This window comes from Andrena cerasifolii, chromosome 11 (genome assembly GCF_050908995.1).
Source record: "Andrena cerasifolii isolate SP2316 chromosome 11, iyAndCera1_principal, whole genome shotgun sequence".
Taxonomy (NCBI): domain Eukaryota; kingdom Metazoa; phylum Arthropoda; class Insecta; order Hymenoptera; family Andrenidae; genus Andrena; species Andrena cerasifolii.
The window spans coordinates 1,850,247-1,873,534 of record NC_135128.1 but is presented as its reverse complement, the minus strand read 5'-3'; the positions used below and the strand labels follow the sequence as shown (position 1 = coordinate 1,873,534).

At 35.9% G+C, this 23,288-nt stretch overlaps 1 protein-coding gene and 1 long non-coding RNA gene across 3 annotated transcripts in view; both read left to right on the top strand.

The window, feature by feature from the left end:
* Positions 1-23,288, top strand: part of LOC143374596 (uncharacterized) — a 362,323-nt gene that overhangs the window by 134,145 nt on the left and 204,890 nt on the right. The gene's annotated exons all lie outside the window — the stretch shown is intronic.
* The window catches only part of LOC143374570 (uncharacterized), a 55,347-nt gene that overhangs the window by 23,686 nt on the left and 8,373 nt on the right, over positions 1-23,288 (top strand). The window contains exon 3 of one of the 2 annotated variants that reach the window (XM_076822817.1): positions 6,358-6,722. In XM_076822817.1, coding sequence (XP_076678932.1) covers positions 6,358-6,722 — 365 coding nt within the window. Of the gene's footprint in view, positions 1-6,315; positions 6,723-23,288 lie in introns of both variants that reach the window. The other variant, XM_076822816.1, reaches the window with a different exon arrangement.

Genomic DNA, 23,288 nt, shown 5'->3' with positions numbered 1-23,288 from the left:
CTTTTATCATTGAAGGTTTTATTTTTTAAGACTTTATGTCTTATTTTCATTTATAAACCCACTACAAGCAGACAGAGATGGATAATAGCACATAATGTTCATAAGGAATCAACGTTACGCATGATATTAATGCTATTTATCAACGACGCATTAAGTGCGCACGTACTCGAAGAATATTTAAAGTCGATTTTCTCTAAAACAAACTCTCAAATGCAAAAAATTTATTCTGCATTTTCGACTTACTTTTTCATATAGAATTACTCCCTTCTTGGTTCTACCATCAATCCTGGAGCACACTGTACAACATGTTGCGCGGCACGAGGAACTTTTATGCAGACGTTACTATTCGATGTGACGTTAATAGGAAACCGGAAGAATTTATCTTAAATCTTCGTTGGCACGTGATACATACCAGTCATTTTTTATTACATTCCATGTTTTCAATTATCGACCTCCACGTCCCCATTTTCTGCCCCTTTTCGCATGTGCGTACTAGGTACAGTACCGTTCAAAAGTATCCGGACGTCCAATGCGTCATAAATGTTACTTGACTGTGTAAAATAGAGACTAAACCTAATCTATATCGATCTGTTATGAAATAAACAAGTTGTAAATTGAAAATTACTGACTTAAAAGCGTACCAATAGCGCATTAAAATTAACCAAGTGATGCGTCGATGTATTTCTACGCATATGGAGTTTGTATAGACTTGATCAAGAGTTTATAAACACTCAATACGTTCGGAAGATCTGTTTCTATTTGCCCAGACCTTAGAAATTAAGAAATCTGAAGATAACGAATTTTTCAAGTAAGAAGATGGTTTCACTAGGTTTGGCATTGATGGACACGAATTTTGTTATCGTATTTTAGTTATACAGTTTATAGATGAAAATCAATTTTATCGTATCATGATATTTTACTGCTCGTAATTATATTTTGTTTATAATTTAAATTAATTACATTCTGTCAGCAATAAACAAATGTCCGGATACTTTTGAACGGTAGTGTACCTAGACATATATGTGTAGGCCAGTCTATAAATAATGCGGTTTGTTCGCTTTCAAAAATAACTTTCTGTTAATAATGAAGCAACGCTGTATAAATTATTGTTTCTCATTTTCCACGACCTTTTCACATATTTCTGCTAATGTCTCCATTCTGCTTCGGTAAAATCGTTTCGATTTATTTGAAAAAATTCTACAATTGGAGACTGCTGCAAACAGTCGGCAGCTCCATAATTTGTTGAAATTGAGTTATAGGTAGCATTGAATGTGAAAAAAAATCATCTGTGAGTTAATTAAATGTGGAAATCGTTCTATACATTCTGGTATAGCTGACGATGATCGAGCAAGTGTACTCTGAGACTATTTCATGATTTAGTAAGCACATTTCACTAGAATTCTTTTAAAATTGTGTAGATTCACGTTTTTTTATATGTTTCCATGTAGTGGTATACAGTTGTATAACATGTGGTAAAAAGAGAATAAAAGATATATATATATATATATATATATATATATATATATATATATTTATTATATATATAGGATATATACATATATCAAAGTGACATAGCGACTACCCTCCTCGAGCCTGGCTCACAAGGGGAGGACACCATGTGGTAGACACCGATTTTGATGAGCCTTGGCACGATGGAACTATGTATGTCGAAAATAAGTAAATAGGTGCTCAGCGTTTCAGCCAATAGGCCTTAATAATAGAGATATCAACATGTCAATTATTAAAAATTTTAAAGTGGCCGTGGGGTTTTAATGGGTAAAAATCCCACACTTCCCTGGCGCCCCCGGGGGATTCCTCTCTGAAGGAGTCGGGGTGCCTCTTGAAGATTTCTACAAGTTAAAAAAAAAATTATAAAAAAATAATTTATAAAAAAAAATTTATAAAGTTTTTTTTAACGTGGAGACATCTTGAAGAGGCACCCCGACGCCTCGAGAAGGGTATCTCCCGCGGGCGCCAGTGTAGTGTGGGATTTTTACCCACTAAAACCCCACGACCACTATGAAATTTTTAATAATTTCCATGTAAATATCTCTATTATTAAGGCCTATTGGCTGAAACGCTCGGACACCTATTTACTTATTTTCGACATACAGGGTGTCCCACTAAGGAGTGGACAGCGCGATATCTCTTAAAGTATTGTCGATAAAAATATAAAAAAAATAGGGAATTGCATGGTTCGAGGGGGCCCATTTATTAGCGCGAACGAATTTTGTTTTCGATTATTATTTTAAAAGATACGATGGTCAAGTTCGGTTTTTCAAATGTAACTATTTTTTTTGAAGACCTGAGTTGATAGTGCGTTCCAAGACAAATTCAATAAGCTTTAATGTATACACTTTATTTCCACTGGTTTTTAAGATATTGCGCTTGCAAATTTACTAATTTTCACTGCAAGAAACCCCTCTGGAATGGCAAAAACCTGGGGCGGTCTTACTGGCGCTACGGGTGGCACTGCCTGTTGAAATGGATACTTACCTGCCAAAGGTCTACGCCAGAAATGGCAGGCCCAAAGGCTGGACAATTCTTTTCTTTTGACACAATCTGCTCCCTATGGTTGAAATTTAGTCTAGCAACTTTCACTCCTCCTAACCTAACCAATCCAACTTGCATCCCTCCCAAAAGAACCGGCCATCCGAGCGTAGAAGCAAGTGCGAAATAAAAGTAACGATACCTACCGAAGTAGCATTTCTGACGGAAAAGAATTGTCCAGCCTTTGGGCCTGCCATTTCTGGCGTAGACCTTTGGCAGGTAAGTATCCATTTCAACAGGCAGTGCCACCCGTGGCGTCAGTAAGACCGCCCCCGGTTTTTGCCATTTCAGAGGGGTTTCTTGCAGTGAAAATCAGTAAATTTGCAAGCGCAATATCTTAAAAACCAGTGGAAATAAAGTGTATACATTAAAGCTTATTGAATTTGTCTTGGAACGCACTATCAACTCAGGTCTTCAAAAAAAATAGTTCCATTTGAAAAACCGAACTTGACCATCGTATCTTTTAAAATAATAATCGAAAACAAAATTCGTTCGCGCTAATAAATGGGCCCCCTCGAACCATGCAATTCCCTATTTTTTTTATATTTTTATCGACAATACTTTAAGAGATATCGCGCTGTCCACTCCTTAGTGGGACACCCTGTAGATCCATCGTGCCAAGGCTCTACGCCCATGCGAGCGTATAGGACAACAATCCCCCCGGCGATTGTGCCTCGCGCGGCACCGTAAAACGCAATAAGCACTGCGTCACCTACAAACATAATAATGGTGTTTAATGTAATTATTTACTCGAGATAAGTGGATTCTTATATAATTTGGTGTAAAAATGGGAATCCCCATATTTTAAAAATTCACCTTGTCAGTGGGAAAATATATTTTTGCTTGGCAATAGTGCTAAATGCTGTGTGAATGTGTAGATTTTAAGTGGGTAAAATGTATTGAATATATGGCTAAAAATATTTTTTTAACGCCAGCTTCTTGCTGCAAAGACTCCAATTACTACATCTTCCACTTTTAATTTCGTTTCTTAAATCAGCTCGGACACTGCTTGACGCTAATATCTCCACATACATTTGACAAATGTCTTACATCAGGATTTTCGTAGGGTCATTCCACGCCAACTCGATCACTTTTTTCCCTCGATATCACGGATTTTGTTCAAACTTGAATATGTTATAGTCTTCGTGAAATGAGGTGGGGGGGGGGGGGGTAATTCACCAGTTTGCCGATTTCGAATTTGTTTAAAAAATACAGGGCCTTGAATTTTGCCCAATGACTTTTTTTTTAATAATCAGATTTCTAAGTATCAACTTATTCGCAATCCTTAATCCCTAGCCCATCCCCTTTTGAAATGATCCTTATCCTCTTTGATGGAAGCAGCCCACCACCTTCCCGTGGTTTCCATCGAACAATGGCATTTTTTTAACAAATAATCAACGACAGGACAAGTTGATACTGTCTGATTATTATAAAAAAAGTCATTGGGCAAGAGTGAGTTAATAAAGTTCTTCCGCAGGCATAAATGACGCCATTCAGACGAGTACGGGATCCATCCATATTGTCTTTAGACCACATTGAAGTAATTTGGCATGGTAGCGGTACGGTCAGTCGGCCGTAATAGCGGAGTCCGCGCGACGCACAGTGGTCCGAAATCCACATGTCAAGGAAAAAATATGATAGCATCAATGTGAAACCTTCAATTTATACAAAACTTGGTATCCCAGGGTTTTCGAGGTCACTGATTACAAATTTGAAGTCATAATTAATAAATACAAAATATCTCCTTAGTATAGGAGATATTTGTGTGTCAGTATTACCTGATTCGGCGCGAACCGCCGTATTTACCACCCCACTGCGACGTTAATAGGAGTCGCACCACCCTGGAAATCAGGCTTATTTTGTAGAAAACACTTCAAGGAATATGGTAGTATTTTTTTCAGATTTTTAAAATCGTGACCTCCAGCCCGAATTTGCAAAATAAAAATTTATTTATAATTTTCAATGTTGCAAAATTCAGTTTTCGATCTGGAAAATATTTATTCAGGAAGGCCGATCCTTCTGCATTAAAATGCCGTAAGAATCAACTAAATCCGACAAATAGTTTCCGTGATAAAAATTCATAAGTACAACCCATTTTCACGAAAATAGGCACAAATCGCAAAATTCGAGGCCCTGTATTTTTTAAACAAACTCGAAATCGACAAAATGGTGAATTAACTCCCCCCCCTTAATTTCACGAGGACTACAACATATTCAAGTTCGAACAAAATCCGTGACATCGAGGGAAAAAAGTGATCGAGTTGGCGTGAATGACACCGTTTTGTTTTCTTTGTTAAGTTCGTATAATATAACATGTCAATCCTAAACCTTTGTAATAAGTAAAAGTTTCGATCTATGCTCAGGTGACCATTCGTCCCTGATTTCCAGAGTCAGTGCCCGGAACACGATTTGTGTCCCCGGTAAATTTTGTCCCAAAGTCTGAATTTATGGTAATCATTTGTCCTCAATTTTCGGTAATAGTCCCCGATTCTGTATTTCTTTTTTAAAGTTACAAAATAATCAATGAAATCGACGCCACGAGTTTCCTATTAAAATTCTACTAATTTGATAAAAATGCAACCAAGTCTACGAGGAGTAGAGGTGATGGCTGGAAAAAAGTATCTCACGTCCCCGAAGACCCCAAGAAAAAAATGGTCACCTTAATCTATGCTTAATAATTTTTCATACGACATTGTGGGAACATCCCCTATGTATACACTGCGTTCCACATTAGAGCGTACTCGTTTCGCGCAGGGATACACTGTTGATTGGTCGTAAACCGGTAGGGAAAGTGCTACGACCAATCGCGAAAGTGCTGCGACCAATCGCGTGTGTCAGATCCGTGGGAGCTGCGCAGATCGGTCGCAAATCGGTAGGGGGCATAGGTTCGTTCTTATATGGAACGCAATGTACTACACACAGTATTTATACCAAATGGATAAATGACGCTCGTTCAACTTACATTCTTATAAACTCATTCCTCGGAAAAGCCGCTTTACTTATCGTATGACTCAACGCACACAGTATCAGTCAAATGGGAAGTCACTAATGATTATCCTGTTTGATTGCAAACAGTTGAATGGCATGACTCATTATGTTTCCATCTTCGACTTTACTTCTTCCTTAATGGCAATAGTACACTTGCAAAGTAGCTGTTTTATAAAAGGAACTGTATTTTTCCTCGAGTAAATCGATTCTACTGAATATTCTACGAGTAAAAGTACCTTTTTAAGGTATACCAAGGAAAGTGAATGCTTGGGAGATATTCTATACTTCTTAATAAGTCATTGTCTGCTTTCTTCCTTCTTTCATTTTCCTGCAGAATTGGTAATGACTACGTTTTTACAATCAAACAATTTACTTCAATCTCCTACCTCAACAACTAGATGCGAACACTCTTCACCCATGGAGAAAAATAAGGTGTCTGAAAATATCAATCCCGAAATATTTCATAAGCATTTATTATGTCCTTTCCTTGAATTATATTCACAGTTGCATTACTAGATCCACCATTTGCCATACTAATTGTTTCGTCTATACAGAAAAAAATACATCACTCAAGCATCCAGTTCACCTAACATCATTTCGAAACTAGGGCAATCTCTCTATCCAGGCGAAATCTTTTCGCTGGTAGTACAAAGTTATTCAGTAGATGTAGTGTTCAAACTGATAGTACAAAGCGTTTGCATCACACTAGGATGGAGCACTATATAACTTCGCCCTATAAACACCGCTATATTCCTCATTCACTGCCCCTGTCCACAGACTCTGTCGCGAGCAGTACGCAACGCTTTCAAATCTCTTCAGAGCCACCGACGAGCGTCCGGCAGACGTTGACACCTGTCACAATACCATCGGCATCGCCTTCGACGTCTACGACGGCCGCCAAGTCATCGGCAAGCACTTCGACGGAAGCCACTACGACGTCCTCGAGCGCGTCAAAGAAGGTGAAGATGCCCAGGGTGACCTTGAAGCTGAGAGAGAACGAAACAATACCGCAAATGTACATGAAGGCGGGCATAGCCTCGTATAAGAAAGGCAACATCACCACCAGCGTTCTGGCGCACGGCCTAAGTCTGGAGGGTTTAATCTTCAAGACACCTGAGGGGACGATAAAACCATGGCCGCAGAAGTGGTTCTTCACTGATTCCTCTTCCGACTTCCAGTGGAAGGTAGGTGCACTTTTAAGTTCCAACACGGTAGAACTTCTGCTATTCGAATTAACAGGCAGACACGATTGTTCGTTTCAAGGAATTTGGACGTTCATCATTCTCTTTGAAACTCAAGTGTAACACGTCATAAACCGATTATATTCCGACAATATAATATACATATTTTGGTAACCATTTCGAGCATTCACTTCGGCTAGGAAAGGCGGACTAACTTGCAGGCTATTAAATCTTCATACGAGTACTACTAATTTCCGATGCAGATGAGTCTAAGTAAAACCTTATTCCGGCCATTTCTAAATATATGAAGATATAATAAATTGAATAATTAATTCGAATCGCTTCGAAATTAGGTTAACCAATTACACATCGTAAGCGATTAAAAATAACTCGAAAGAGGTGGAGTTTGGACTTAATTTCATCAGGAGAATCTCTCCAATCCACCGGTGGTATTTCCATGAAGATTGAGTAGAGAATATGAAAATTAAATTTTCTATTACTTCTATAGGTGAAGTGTAAAGCGAGCTTCGAGTTGGTTTCTTTCCAAATTTAACATTCTGGGAAAGTCCGGCAATACTTTCCGTATTTTCTAGAAAATATTGACATGAAAATAGGCCAAAGCAATTGAGAACGGTGACCGTTATATATACAATGCTTACGAGGGAACACATCGAAGTGACAATCGCCGATTTTGGTAGAAAGTAGTTCTTACAAAAATATTTGACACGCATTTTTGTTATCAGCAGACATTCTTGTTGAAGGGGTGAAAACAGTCCTCAAAGTAGAGGGTGAGAATCTTGAAAATTGTCAGAGCTGGGAGAACAGTATAAATAGAAATATTGTGTATCTTCTGTAATTATTTACAAAAGGGCAGCCCTCACCGATTTCGATGACCTTGAACTATTTTGCCAAAGTTAACATTCTGAACAACTTTTTCCTATACATGTTACCGTCGCTCGGCTTTAGTTTTCGAGATATTTGCAAAAACCTGTGATCGGTAGTTGGTTAGGGGTGGATGATTTAGCAGCCATATTTTTTTATCTTATATCCCTCACGAGGGGCAAAGTTTTTTGAGAATATCTCGAAAACTAAAGCCCGGCGATGGCAACATATGTAGGAAAAAGTTGTTCAGAATCATGCCCCCGACAACATATTCCAAGGATTTTGTTGGAACCTGTTTGTACAACTGCAGTCCTTATTAGAAAAAAATACACCATTTTTTCATTTATACTGTTCTCCCAGCTATGGTAATTTCCAAGATAATCGACCAAACATATTTCTCACCCTCAACTTTGAGGGTTGTTCTCACCCCTCCGAATGAATGTCGGCTAATAAAAAAATACGTGTCAAATATTTTTGTAAGAACTACTGTCTACCAAAGGAAAGTGGACCACCTCGAAACGAAAAGTGTGGTGGCGAATTAGTTGTTTTGAACAAATCTGCTACAAGGCCCTAAACAAATGGTTACTTAATGGATAACAGCAGGAAGCTGGTTATCGAAGAATTCTATTTCTCTGGAGAAATAAAATACTTATGGATGGTAGAAATAGAACAAATGTAACGTAAATTTTTTTATCGTTTAAGCTGTGCAACGTTTGGACGCATCTAATTGTATTCACCATAGTAATACAGGGTGTACCTAATCCAAATAGGTGGCCAAAGTTTGATTCTACTTATTGGTAGTTTGAGGATGACAAATTCTTTCATCCTCTACATTTGACTCTAAGCATATCCAAAAACGCCTCTTTTCTGGTTTAAGAAACACTTTGTGCTAGTTTTGTTAAAATGTTTGGTATGGTTGAAAATAATAACAGTATTCACTGTAGTAGTAAAATTAAATTATCAGTTTGTATTTGAATTTTTCGAATATTTTTTTCAGACTTTTACTCGAAATGTTAAGTAGGGTGCTCTGTGTATTTAATACATTATTATACATCCCACGCACTAACTACTTGCGAAACCTGAACCAGTTTGGTAATGCAGACCTTTTATACTTTTGTGGGTAGTCTTTTTTATTTAAAAAAATAATTAGGAGGCTCACTTAAGGGGGAACATCACCTTGAAGCCCGGAAAAAGTGCAAGTTTATTGAATTTTATGTTAGATATCCATACTTCCTAGGAAAGTCATTGATATGGGGTTTAATTGTGCATGTAGTGGACAGTATTTTAGAATTTTTGTGCGACAAAATATACAGTTTTAATCAAGTTATAGAGGTCGCCGTAGAAAAAAGGAGAACATTTTTTTAATCTATATTAATATAGTTACAGTAAAGCGTACGGAAATTAAAAATAAATTATTTTTACTATTTCTTACACCCCAAAATATATTGATTTTTTCCTTAAACTGACTCGAAATTTTAGAACTTTCCTCTTTAAGCTCCGCCATTTCTCCAAAAATTATTGTAATTAAATTTCCGTACGCTTAACTGTAACTATATTAATATAGATTAAAAAATTCTCTCCTTTTTTTCTCAGATGAACGCGAAGTGAATAAAGTGGGAAACCATCGGATCGTGTGCGACGCGTCGCGCTCTACGGCCACCTCTATAACTTGATTAAAACTGTATATTTTGTCGCACAAAAATTCTAAAATACTGTCCACTACACGCGCATTTAAACCCCATATCAATGACTTTCCTACGAAGTATGGATATTTAATAAAAATTTAAAAAAAATTGCACTTTTTTCCGGGCTTCAAGGTGTTGTTCCCCCCTAACCAACAATTTTCATACTCAGGATCATTTTAATCACACACTGCTATGAATTACAGAATTTTTTTATCTATAAAATCATATATGGCGACGATTTCATTCTTTTTTTTTTATCGATTTTGTCACGTTTTCTGTAACGCTTTAAATGTCACGTTTTTTGTAACGCTATAAAGTGGGGATATTATAAGTAATACAGACATGTGCTTGATGTCCTTCGTTTCGCCATTTATGCAGGTTTAATGGAATACTGTTCGAATTTAAAATTTATTTTGCGTTGTAAAATTTTAAATTGAAAAAATTCACGGAAGTCATAGCGTTCAGTCGATTATGTCACGCTTTGTGAAACTCTTTAAATGGAGGTTATTTAAAAAATGTGCGGTGTACTTCTTTTCTACATTAGTCAGGGTTGAATGGAATACTGTTCGAATTTTAAATTCATGTTTATTTGAATTTTAAAATCATGCTGTGTTTAAAAATAATTACCAAAAAATCATGGAAGTCATTGTTTTTAATCGACCAGTTCTTTGTAACGCTTTAAAATGGGGTTATAGTAAATCATACAGATGCGGTAAAGATCACGGTTAGGTTGCTGGGAATGACATGAAAATAATTCACGATGAAATCAAAATGATATGTTTGTTGCCCATCTGTTCTACATTTATCCAAGTTCAATGGAATACTGTTCAAATTTAAAATTCTACAATCATCTGGCGCCTATGGGCTAGGTAAGTATCGCGGAGGGCGCCGCCTCGCGGTCACTTTTTTGAAAAGTGGGATGATTAATCGAATGTTAGACATGGTAAATATAGCAGGGAAAGGAAAGGGGGTGGAATTAGCGGAACTTTTAAATGTTTGAAATTAGTTGAAGGATAAACTCCCTACGAAATGTACTGGACGGCCACGCAACAAGGCGATGGCAATAACTTTATAAAATATTCGTAATAAAATCTTTCAATTTTAGGTATAACGTCCACTAAGAACTCTTCATTTCTGTGTATTAGTATGTGCACATAGTCCTGACTGAAATAATAGGGTTTATTATAGCTAGTGCATAATTAAATAATTGTACAGAAATTGGAAAACCCTATGTAATGTTTACAGTGTACTTATTTATAATAGTTTTGAATTTTAAACAGAACGTAATTATCTCAACAAAACCCGTTAAACAACAAATTACAAAACGCATATTTCACGTTTGAATCTTAAACAGTTGCCGCCCATATACTCCCATTATTTAAAAAAAAATCCGACAGATGGCGCGAGCGCTCAGCGCCGAGGATACTTACCTAGCCCATGGGGCCCAACATCCTGGGGAAATCGCTTCGCTCACTCTGCGATCATTGATTTACAGGGTTTATTTCTTTAATAAAAGAATTTACTTGTTTGCCAACTTTTTGTTACAAACAAATCTGCATTAATAATCTGCAATTCAAAGTGAAGTCTACATGTGGTGATATGTGACAAATGCAAGCAAGTTACCATTCGTGCTACACAGAAGACAATATCCCATAGTCTTAGCATTCGCTATAACAATTAATAAGTCTCTAGGACAAACTTTTCATCACGTTGGAATTTACGTCAACAGACCTTAATTCAGCCATGGACAGTTATACGTTGCATTGTCAAGATGCCGCTCAAAAAATGGTATGAAAATTCAAAGTTCGAAAGTTATGGAAAATATTGTATGGAAAGAAGTATTATAAATAAAGATGTTCTGAATTTAAGACAGCTTATATTTTCTGTCTATATAAATCAAACAAATCTCGACAACTAAACAGCAAACGAAAACACCTGCTGAACGAAACAGGGAATTTTGCAAAATAGGGAACCAGTAATGAAGGGGGCGAGCGAAACGAGCCCCCGGGGAGGTTGGGCGCCGAAGACGTCAGGGGTGCGTAGCCCCCTAGTCAGGGCCGGCGTGACAATACATATGACACCGGGCGAAAACATTTTTTGGCGCCCTCTTCCTAATTTTTTAATTAAAAAAAACCATCTGTTTTATTTTATATAGTTTTATTTAGTTTTATTATAATATATAATAAATACATATTCAGATGAAGATTTGTCGTCAGTATTTACACTTTTAGGTTGATTATCATCACGTTCTTCCTCTTTAAAAGTAATTGTATCGATTTCAAGATATTGTTCTCCTTCGGTATTTTTACGCTCTTGATTTTGCATATTTGGCTCACATTTCTTTTTAAAAAATGAACTCATCAGACTTGCAGACAATTCATTTTCTTTTGATTCATTTAGTTTTCTCTTTCTATTCTGCGCTCATGAGAGTTTTTTTCTCAACATTCTATGGCTAAAGAAAGTCAAAAGATTTTTATGTTTTACCCGAATTTCAATATTTTATAGGAATTTGCTAAGATGTATATATTATCTAGTAAAAATTCACATGTAACTTTTATTAGAAAGGACTGCGAGTTATTAGAACTGACAATGGTCCTTTGATTTGAAACTTTTAATATTACAAATCAAAACTTATAGTTAAATTGCAATAGACATTTATATTTAGAACTTACAACTGCGAATACGTATAAATATATGAAAGGATAAAATATTTCTCAGAGTCCACGAGTAACTTTGTATATTATACAAAAGCGTGTTTCTTAAAAAACAAAGGACGGCGAATGATGATCATACGTACAACGAATTAAATCTGGTGATCTTAGAACGACAATTTACTGTAGCTAATATTATTTCAAGAAACGACGTATAATATAAGTTGTTATGGTTGCTTTCGTAATTCATCGTTTTTTATTTGAATAATACCAGAAATACTAAAAAAAATAATACAGAAAAATAACTAAATTAAGCAACTATTTCTTTATTGAAGCGCCCTCGCGAATTGGCGCCCCGGGCGGTCGCCCGCTTCGCCCGTACCTTCCGCCGGCGCTGCCCCTAGTGTAGATATATAATAATTGCACTTTAAAAAAGTCAGTAATCTCGAACTGTTGAAAAAACTGAGGGAATGTTATGAATTCTGAAGAAAGTAGGGTAGACCGGGGCGATTGTAACACATTAAATGTCTCAAAACATAAAATAGATAATAACAGAAATTTTGGATATATGATGGAGAATGAGATTTCGAATACACACATCCATATCCTAGCAGTATAGATCCACAATAGACATACATAGTGAAGAAAATAACTTTTCGATACCCTAAAGCAGGGCTGCTCAGGGAGCCGTTTTTAGCGCCTAGATGCGAGCAACCAGCCGAGTGTCGAGCAGCCGAAATACATATACTTACGCTAAGCGCCGGCTGGTTGCTCGTAGCTAGGCGCTAAGCACGGCTCCTTGTGCAGCCCTGCCCTAAAGTAACTTTTCCTTACTGATTTAAAATTGTAATATAAATACTCCCTTTGCAAGTACGTGTTTTCTCTATTTTTTACTATTTAATCTGACCATTTTTAAAGTAAAACTGAACGTTACTTATCACTTTTAAGTGTCTCGTTAATAAAAATTTATAATTTAAGTTCAAAAACCTGGTCGGGAGTAGGGATTGCAATAAATCGTGAGAAATACCCTAAAATTTTTACCGGTAATTCGATAAATTACATATAGCAATATAGCGCATATATGCGTTCATTAATTCCATCGACATCTACTACGTTATCAGTAAAAAAAAATACTTCAATTACTAATAAAGACGAATACCGAAGTATCTCATAAAGAACCAACTTTGATCCAAAAGAAAACTAAGAATTTGAATCAGTCATGAAAAAATGAACGCATTTTCAAGAAGAAAAAGTAAGGAGAAAATATATACTATGAATGGCATATGATTTCTTAATGCCTACCCGGCCAACAAGTGTCGAATCTGAGAGCACTTTATTTGTGGCTGAATTATTTTGTACAAAAATTAGGTAGCGATCAGGAGACCAAAGTTTAGACGAATTAGGTATGTTTTTGCGTGCTTATTCGATAAAAAGGATTGTTAAATAAAAAATATTTAAATATATATGTAAGTTAAGATTCATTTCATTGTTTTCGTGGTGACGATCCATATTAATAAATATTGTCAATAGTTATACAAATATATCTATTTTGTGTTATATCATTGTATATTTTATGTTCAGAATAGTTTTATTTCCATATATTTTTTATAATGCTCGATTAGAGTTCAAAAACAGTTTTTGTTTGTAATGTTTACTCTTATATTTTCAATACCTTAAAAAATACCGGTAAATTATCGGTAAACCGGTTTTGATTAAAAATTTTACCGAATTACCGGTAATAGAAAAAGTCGGTAATTATGCAATCCCTAGTTGGGAGCGATTGCAACATCGGCAGTCGGGGTCGGTTGTACCCGGACAGAACCGAATAGTGACAAAGAAGATTAATAATATTATCTTGTTTGCATGGAATCCTATAGCACAGCACAAACAAACCAAATAAAAAATAGGTTAAAAATGTACTGAATGTGTCTGAATTTCGACACCAGCCGAAACGTTTTCTATTTCTGCCACAATGGCGACCCCGCATAATTGGTTATAAACTTTACTTTTTTCATTTATTATTATAATTAAAATCAATAAATATTTTAATTTTGTAAAGTTAAATTTGTGTTACTATCGACTTCATGCAGTGTTACAACTGACCCGGGGTCAGGGACGATTGTAACACTTGCTCCGATTCTCATTTTTTATTAATAACTGGAATATTACTTGACATACAGCGAAACTGTTGTGGCTCAAATAATGTCAGATAAGTAAGTAACATTTTCGTAAAAAGAAAACTGTTGTTGTAACTATAGGATAAGTCCGGGTGAGATGGTCATATTTTCGTTTGGAGCCTCCTACAGCCAACTTATTTGAAATAAAGCAACGAAAATCATCTCTCCCTTAAAGCCCGGATAAGGTGATCATTCCCATTTCACTTAGACTAACAAACGCAACCCTGAATACTTTACGGTTAAAGACACTGTAAACAATACACTAACGAAAATACATCTTGAGAACTAAAAATATTCAGCATAAATAACGCAAACAAGGTGACCAAAATATAGATCAAACATTTTGAAGCACTGGCTTTAATTCCACAGTGGATTTACAAACCTTTAAAAACGTTCTATTCCAACAGTTTTAACTAACAATGTTGCTTGTCTATAACACTTTGTACCCACGTGAACGCAGCGCCATCTGGCGTTTCCTTCTAAAAAATACTGTCACTGCCCATCTCTCCCGTATGACCATCTCACCCTGACTTACCCTAATAGTTTTTGCGTAATTGCATTCCAAAGTCAAAGTGTTACTACCCTCCCCGGTCTACCCTACTCTTCCCGTTTTAAATAAGAATCAAAAGAATCCATTACTTTGAATTCGACTATAATTAATTACAGGGAGCAAAGTGTCAGCAGCTTTATCCATTTTTGTATTGACTTTTCACGATCTTAAGATTAATACCTTGGAAGACATTCGAACTGGAATGTTACAAAACTTTAAATTCAGCACTAAATGCCAATTCAAAGAAACATGCCAATGTTGATATCAGATTCTACTGAACTTGAAGTGGAATTGCATGTAACAAAGAAAACTTATTTCACAATTCCACTTCATCAGGAGAAATCGAACATTCTACAATTTTTATTATATTCTGTAACATATTTTTCTAAATGATTAATTTTTATCTGTTTTCACCACAAATTTCTGTGATTGTTGAAAAAAATTGACCAGTTTCTTTGTTTGCAAATGGACAGTAGTAGTCCTTTGAGTTTTCCTCCATACTCGCGTGCACTTGTTCCACAGAAAAATATTCCCTACTGGTTCATTACGCATAAGTAGTGCGGAAAATGCTGGGACAGGTGCATACTTCCATTAGAATACCCTACATCTGCAGTGCATCCTCCAGAATTCCCAAAGAGGAATCTTTCGTTCATAAAAAAGACGAAAACCAAGATATTGAGTTTCTGAAAATCGCATGCCCTTTGCATATCGAAAATGCCACACGCGGCCTCCTGAAATGGCAAGCTAAAGGCTGGCCCCTTTCGAGTCCCCTGGGTTAATTTGTCCTTTGCATAAATAGCGATCGCATTGCACCAAAGACATCTAAACTGAAGCACTCAGGCCGATCGATAGGCGGTGCATGTTCGTGAATCTAAAAGCAGAGTCGAGGAATGGTCGTCCTCCTCATTCTTCTTCCGCGTTACTCGCCAGCTTGCCATTATCTTTTATCTCTCATCTCGCGGAGCAAACAGAGACATTACATCGTTTCTTTAGAGACTATTTCGCCCCCTTTCCACCTCGTCATTCATTCCCAACGCCGCCGTTATATTTTATCTCTTAATTTCTTGGGCCTGGGGAACTTCTGTACAACACCGCGCTGATTATATGAGCCAGCCCTTTGTCTCGTTGTTTTTAAAAGAAAAAGACAGAATGGGGGAAACAACTTCGACGATATGAGAATTGTTAAAGCATGTCGGTATTAAAACAAAGCTGTTCGTTTCGTTGGGACGTGCGGTAACAAGGGAGGAGCAGTTGCTGCGAAGCTTGGACATCAGCATAAATTTTAAATCCTGGAAGCTTGTTAGCGGTGGAGGGTTGGGTGTATGGAAAATCTGTGTTATGACGCTGTTCTGTGTTAAAATTCATTGAATATGTTTCGTGGTTATAGACCGAGGTTAAGCTTAAATGGATTAGAGTGCAACATAATTGACGTGACCGACAGCGGAACATTCCCAACAGGAATATCCTGATTTTAGCAAATCTTCCTGCGAATATAGAGCATGCTGGAGTATGCAAGGAGCAATTTTATCTGTAGAAATTCACTCTTTTTTACGTTTTTAATATAATTTTGTAGCGGTGCGAGATATAACAAAGCTGCAGATACAAATAGAAAATAAAGTTATATTAAAACAACGAAAAATCCCAACAACTATAACAGCTGATTTCACCCCTTCAGAGTCAATCTCCGCAAAAAAGAAGACTCTCACATACATGTACCAATATGCTCTACATTCATACGAAGTTTCATTAAAATCAAAATTCTCAATATTAGGCAAAGGGGGTAGTAGAAAACGGCAAATTTTGGAAATGATAGGAAACAGTATTTTCACAGCATGATTCTACGTGGTATAAGGTATCGGAAACCAATAATTATGTATCTTATATTATGAGTGGTGGGAATGCAGTCTCGACCATACCTCGCCTTCATTTTCCCATCGATTTACTTGGAAATTTTCTAAATAATTATTTCACAGATGAGATAATATATAAAGAAAATGGGAACGCGAAATAGGGACTATGTAGGTAAGCTGTGATCACGATTAGGTAGATTATTACATTAACGCGTATTTATGGACTTTCTCATCACTCCTAGGATTAATAATTATTTATTGATTTCTCATTTCATAGAACATACACAATTTTATGCTGTGTAAGAATTTCTAGTTTTCGGTGACTTTCAAAAGTTACCATTTCTTACCATTGTTTTCTGTCTTGTATGTTCTACTCCAAATTCTAAATTTTATGTTGGATTGCACATACAGCAAACCGAAGTAGAGAATCTTTCATGAACTAAACGAAAGTGATTTTTATTAAAACCAGAGTGCGATACGAAGGGCCGACATTTTCGCGTCAGCCCTAGTTGCACACTGCCATTAAACACTTGACACACATTGCTAGATGTAGACGCACCCTAAAACCGGTAGCCCTTGTATTATTGAGAGAAAAATTAATAATCCAAGTCGAACAGTATAGTGTCATATTTCAACGCAAAAAAATTTATATCGCAGAAGACAGAATGCAGTTAATAGATTAAGGTTCCACTCATAGTTTTAAAATACTCTGTATCTCCTATCTTAATTAATCGATCACGACGTAGATACTTTAAGCTCGACAAAAGAACTCAATGCAATTCCAAATTATTGCGCGTTTAATATGCCACCATAGTCATCGTTTCTAGGTTTAAAACCAATGCATATTCAAACATAGGTACCTAGTGTACATGTACCTACTTATCGCGTCTCGCGATACTGCTGCAACAGAGGTCTTATGCAATTTTCATAAACTACGCTAGACTCGGTTCACGCAACGATAACGCGTTTGTGTTTGTCGTAGTCTCGTGTAAATCAGCTAGTTGCAAAATGAAACATAGGAGTCGTCGTTTGTGCAACAAAAACGTGGAACGTTCGGCGATTCGCACTATTTATTCAATCGGTTGGAGGCCTGGATATTATATGTATAGGTGAGACCGGGGTAAAGTGAGCCTCGGGGTAAAATGAGCTTTCTTAATTTGTTCTTTAAAAACAGAATATATTTACAAATTTTAATGACGTAATAAATGTGTATAATATCACAATGATAATTATGCAATTCAGATATCGAAAAATGTTAATTCATTTAAAAACTTGAAAATTAATTTTTAGAGACTTCCGATTGGTTTTCTTTTCAATTTAGCTTTTTGGATAAATAAGTCATAAATGTGTTATTTTAACTCAAAATTTTTTATATGTGTTTGAAACAACCTTATAAACATACGTGTACACGCGTTTAAGAAGACATTAATCACAACATTATTAAATAATTAATTTTCTACTGAGTACATATTCGGGGTCAAGTGGCCTGAGCTGCGAAGAACAGATGCGCAAGTATATGGGTAAAGTGGTCGTTTTGGCTTTTTCTTTTCAAGTTGAATTTTAATAAACTCTAAGTTTATTTTATGTATTGTTATTCGTCATTTATCAATAGTAATGTTTAAATTATATTATAAATCTATTTCCACACATTTTTATTGAAAGGGAAAAATTTTATTTGACTTCCCTAAGGGTTAGGTCTGGGTTGGGTCTCCTTTAAGGGTTAGGGGAGACCGGGGCACATTTGGACAGTTTAAATTTTCCTCCTTAAGAGGTTTTCCTACTTTAACGGCCTGAAAAAGAGCGCGATATTAGGGATTTTTTAAAGAGAAACCCTCAAATTATATTAATTGAAAATGTTATGCCTATATTGGCAGATATTTAAGCAACATTTAAAAATCAATTAATTTTAAAAAACAGTACTTAAAACTTTAAACGCGTTTTCCTCAAAACGATGTTTTTTTCAAATTTGTTAGGATATCTCAAAAACCAATCACGCGATTTACTTCAAACTTGGTATATATCTTCAGGAGATGTCCCATTCTTGTTGGTACTGAAACTAAGTCGCTTTTTGCAAAATCAGGCTTTTGCGACTCGATGTCTGTTTTAGACGCTGCCATTTTTTTTACTTTTCAGTATTTCTCATTTAATCCAGTTTGGATGATAGCCACACTCATACAGATGAAACATATTTGTAAATTTTCATATGATATTTGTAAGGCGCTCTATTTGAAGGACTATAACTCCGGATATAACCACTATTTTTGCATACAATTCTTTTTTTTCATATTGTCTAAAGATTGACAGATATAGCCACAAAGCTGAAAGTAAATATATTTAATGATTTTGTTTTAAGAAATTCCCAAAATTCGCATCACTTTTCGTCCGTCAAGGTAGAGAGACCCCTTAATTATGTCCTGTGCGGTCGTACAATAATATTAGCGGCACAGTCTTCGGTACGGTTACAAATGAATGTCGATTGAGTGGTGCGATTAAGTAGTATATAATTTAAAAAAAAAATCGAGTGGTTGGTGTTTTCCTAAACAAGGTAAGTAAGCAAGGTTAATTGAAATAATTAAATGTTAGAATGTGGGCTAAGCAGGAGGGCTTAAGAATTCAATCATTTTAGAGGCTTACGCCGTTTCTAACGTCTCAATCAGGGATTGTAACTGCCGCTTAACCCTAACCCGAATCCGGTTAACCGAGGGAAGGTTACTGTAACCCGTAGTAACCCCGAAGGAACAGCTCCCAAAGAGTAGGTACAGAGAGCCGGTTAACCCGCTCGGAGCGGGTTACAAGTTACAAGTGACATACGACATTCTAGGTCCAAAATCCGACTATGGTCGCTCCGCGCTCGTCCACCGCTGCGATGCAACTGCAATTTTAACAAGAACCGCGTTGCATGCAATGACGTCAATCACTTGCAGGGTTTTGTTTCTCGGTCTAATTTTTAATCTCTCGAAGACAAATGTGACGAATTTTCTTGAGTTATACCCACGCTATTACATGCAAGTCGTTTCTTGGTCAAATTGCATCACCGTGGTGGATGAATGGCCTATAACAAATGTCGTAACAATTCTGTAGAAGTTCGAAAGGTAATTTATTTATTTATAATAAAAATAATATTTTGTAACGCAACTATTATATACGAAATTCAATGAATATTGTCACTTTTTCAAATTTAGAAACATGTCACCCTCGAGAAGAAATTTGCAAAATAAAAATTTGTTTATAATTTGACGTTATATAAATAATTTTACAATTTCAAAAAAATATTATTCGAATAGGCAAAACCTTCTATATTAAAATAAAAAAAGAATGAACCGAATGCGATATACAGTTTCTGAGATAAAAATTCATAAGTACAGCTCGATTTCACGAAAATAGGGAAAAACTACGCCCTCTGCCGTATTACTGTAACCCGCTCTGAGAGCGGGTTAACCGGGTAACTCTGTGCCTGGATGCCTCGGGTTACCCGGTTATGCGGGTTAGCCTACGGTACTGAGAACCGAACCGACTTAGGGTTACGGTTACAATCCCTAAGTCTCAATATATGTATAATCTGCGTATATATATAGGGTAAAGGACCCAATTACTGACTCCTAACCAATTACTGCCACCTTAAGCTATTTTACTTAAAATAACGAATAAATAAACGTTGTAAAGTCATACACAAAAAGAATTATATAATTCAACCTGTAATCTATACTATAGATTGTATACTATAGTTTATTTATTCGTTATTTTAAGTAAAATAGCTTAAGGTGACAGTAATTGGGTCCTTTACCCTATATATCTGTATATTTGAAAAGAAAGAAACCTATGAAAAGAAAGTTTTGGTGGTCACACCACAGCGGCCAGGCGACAAGTGTCGAGTCGTGCCGTCTCTCCCAGAATTCTGTTACCAGGCGGTCCTCACGGTCAACGCAGCGCACAGTGGGGCTGGAGAGGAAAAATGACTTAAAATGAAAATTGTATTTTTGTGTATCCATCACTGTATCCTGATAGCCAATCGACCAACGTATCTAACCTATATAACAGATATGTCATATTCATGTTAATTGCAAAGAAATATCAATCTGGAAAAGTTGACCTTTCGTATTCTAACGGGAAACGTGTCAATATTCGTACCACATTGTCGATTTTTTTCTGAATTCCTCTAGATATTTTTATTTTTGTACCACATGTATTTCGAATGTGTACAGTCTCAGCTAATTTGTGATATAAATACTTTTCGAAAACTCTTCACCGTAATCCCACTATACAACTTCAAATGAAGCTACCTAGTATTTCAAGTTTTCATTAACTCTTTTAGGTTTATAAAAAAAGCTCCGCCTTCCTCCGGGCTCTAGATAGTACTAATTGAAAGCAGATACCATCTACTAACAGCCCTCCAAAAATTGGTTGTGTTTATTTGCGACTTTGGCTGTTACTGATACAAAATCACAGGAGTGCACTGTGCATGCGATTTCGCAGAAACTCATCACATCAGCATTTCTCGCTAATTTTGCATAGTTTCTATTTTATATTACTTTTTTATAGGTATAGTGTGTATGGATAGTAATATTAACAATATTATAAAAAATAATAACAATAAAAATTATAAATAAAGTATTGTTACCATAATCGATACAGAAAAAATATATTACGTAATTATTTACTAATACTTATATAACATTCCTTTTTTCATTATAAATTAACATTTTAAGATTTTAAGAATGTAAGTCTTATAAGCAGGGATAGGAACCCTAAACCGCACCCGGTTCGCTACTCACAAGAGAAGATCCCGACCCCAAAATTCAAAAAATTCTGAAACTTTGTGGATATGTAGGGAATTTCCTCCTGATTACACAACATTTTTTTTGCTGCCCAAAATCGCATTAAGGGGGTGAAATTAACCCCTGAACATTCGGCTATTTTTCGATTTTATTTTCTAACTCGTAATCTGTAAGAGATCGAAAAGAAATTTCAAGAAAAAAGTTTCATTTTTTAATTAGATCTATCAAATGGTAAGAGTTTTATGAATTGTTTAAACAATTAGAAAAAAGTTATAAACAAAAATATTAATAATGTTTTCTAAAATTCGTTGTGTCACGTAAAATCTGACCTGGATGTTTAATCCTCGAACGGGCGCGCTTTGTGAACTCCGTTCACCGATCTGCGTATTTCCTTCATTAGGTCTCGCTAATACAAACATTCTCTCTACGCGATCGTGGTGTGTTTCGAGAACCCTATGATGTTTGTGCCAGTTGATTTTCATTTTTGATGTTAAAAATGTTTTACATATACTATTTTTGTGTTTTTAAATACATTTACTGCATTTTCGGATACATTGCTAATATTTTCCCACCACATTTAATTTAAGTTATCACTGTCAGCAGAGAAACCGTTTCTGAAGTGTAATATATAAGGGGGCTAAAATGATTATTTTCAACTGATTAACTGAGTTCACCATGCGCCTGCTCGTGTACCTCTTATAGGCGCGCCCGCCCTAGGATTAAATAATTATGAAACACAATGTTTTCGGGGTTTATTACTATTTCATTTGTTAAAAATGCTTCAATTTTATTAATGCTCCTGTCCCTATAACCGTTGGCTATTAACAAATAATATACAAAAAAAAGTACTCCAAAATATTGGGAAACACCGAAGTTATGAGATTTTTTCCGCGAATACTATATTACGCGCCCCACTGTGCGGCGTACGCCACGCGACGTTGCCGCGTTGCTGATGGGATTCGTAGAATCCCATCGTTGTCGGCTCTTATAACTTATCAATAAGATATTTTTTATATCAATTATACCACAATATGCTACGGAATGGAGCGTTGCAGCGCTCGGAATAGTCATAACTGTCGTAGATGGTCTACTCAATGTTACTAACCTGAATTAGTTGTTTGCTGTTTCATTGAGCACGTGGCATTAATAATTGTAAGTTGGTCGGGTATCGCACCATCCTACACTTTAGGAGACCATCACGTGGAAAGATTAAAATAGGACACTCTTATACAGCAGGGGGAATTGGAATAATTTGACGGAACTAAGGGAGCAGGGGCCTGAACAAATTTGAATGACACTGTGTTAAACGAGCTTCGAATCAGAATTTCAGAACACGTTATCCTCGAAGCACTTCGGGAATGGAAATGTTCTATTTGAACGCGCGAAGTTTGCGTACGATTTCAATGGAAATTAATTTTCATATCAATACTAATTAACATTTTCTGCGTGTTTTAAATACCTCGTAAACTGTTGGGGTCTGTATGAAGAGGCGAGTATAGGTGAACATTTTTTAGCTCTCTATCTACCTACATGGGAAGTTTCGTTAAAGCTGGTACAGTTATGTATTGATTGTAAATTGTTAAATTTATCTACTCCCCTTGTACGACTGACAAGTGTGCTCGTAACTTTGAGTGTATGCTCAAGTAACACATTATGGATGGACAAATTAAAAAGGAAAAAGGAAAATGTTTGGTTCTGATGTTGAAGTTGTTAATAATAATAATAATAATAATAATAGTAATAATAATAATAATAATAATAATAATAATAATAATAATGATGATGATTTTATTGTACAAATAGCGAATTACAATATATTAGAAAATAGGAAACCATAAGAGAAAATAGGGATTATGGTGCAAAAAGCAAAATACAGCTTTCAGCTGCTAAATATTAACCTAAGCTGATAATGTTTCAGTGGCGGGTGTAACGTTCAAATCAATCTGTTTCTATTTATAAGGCAAATTCAGGGCATTATTAAGAAAAGGTAATTTTTTAA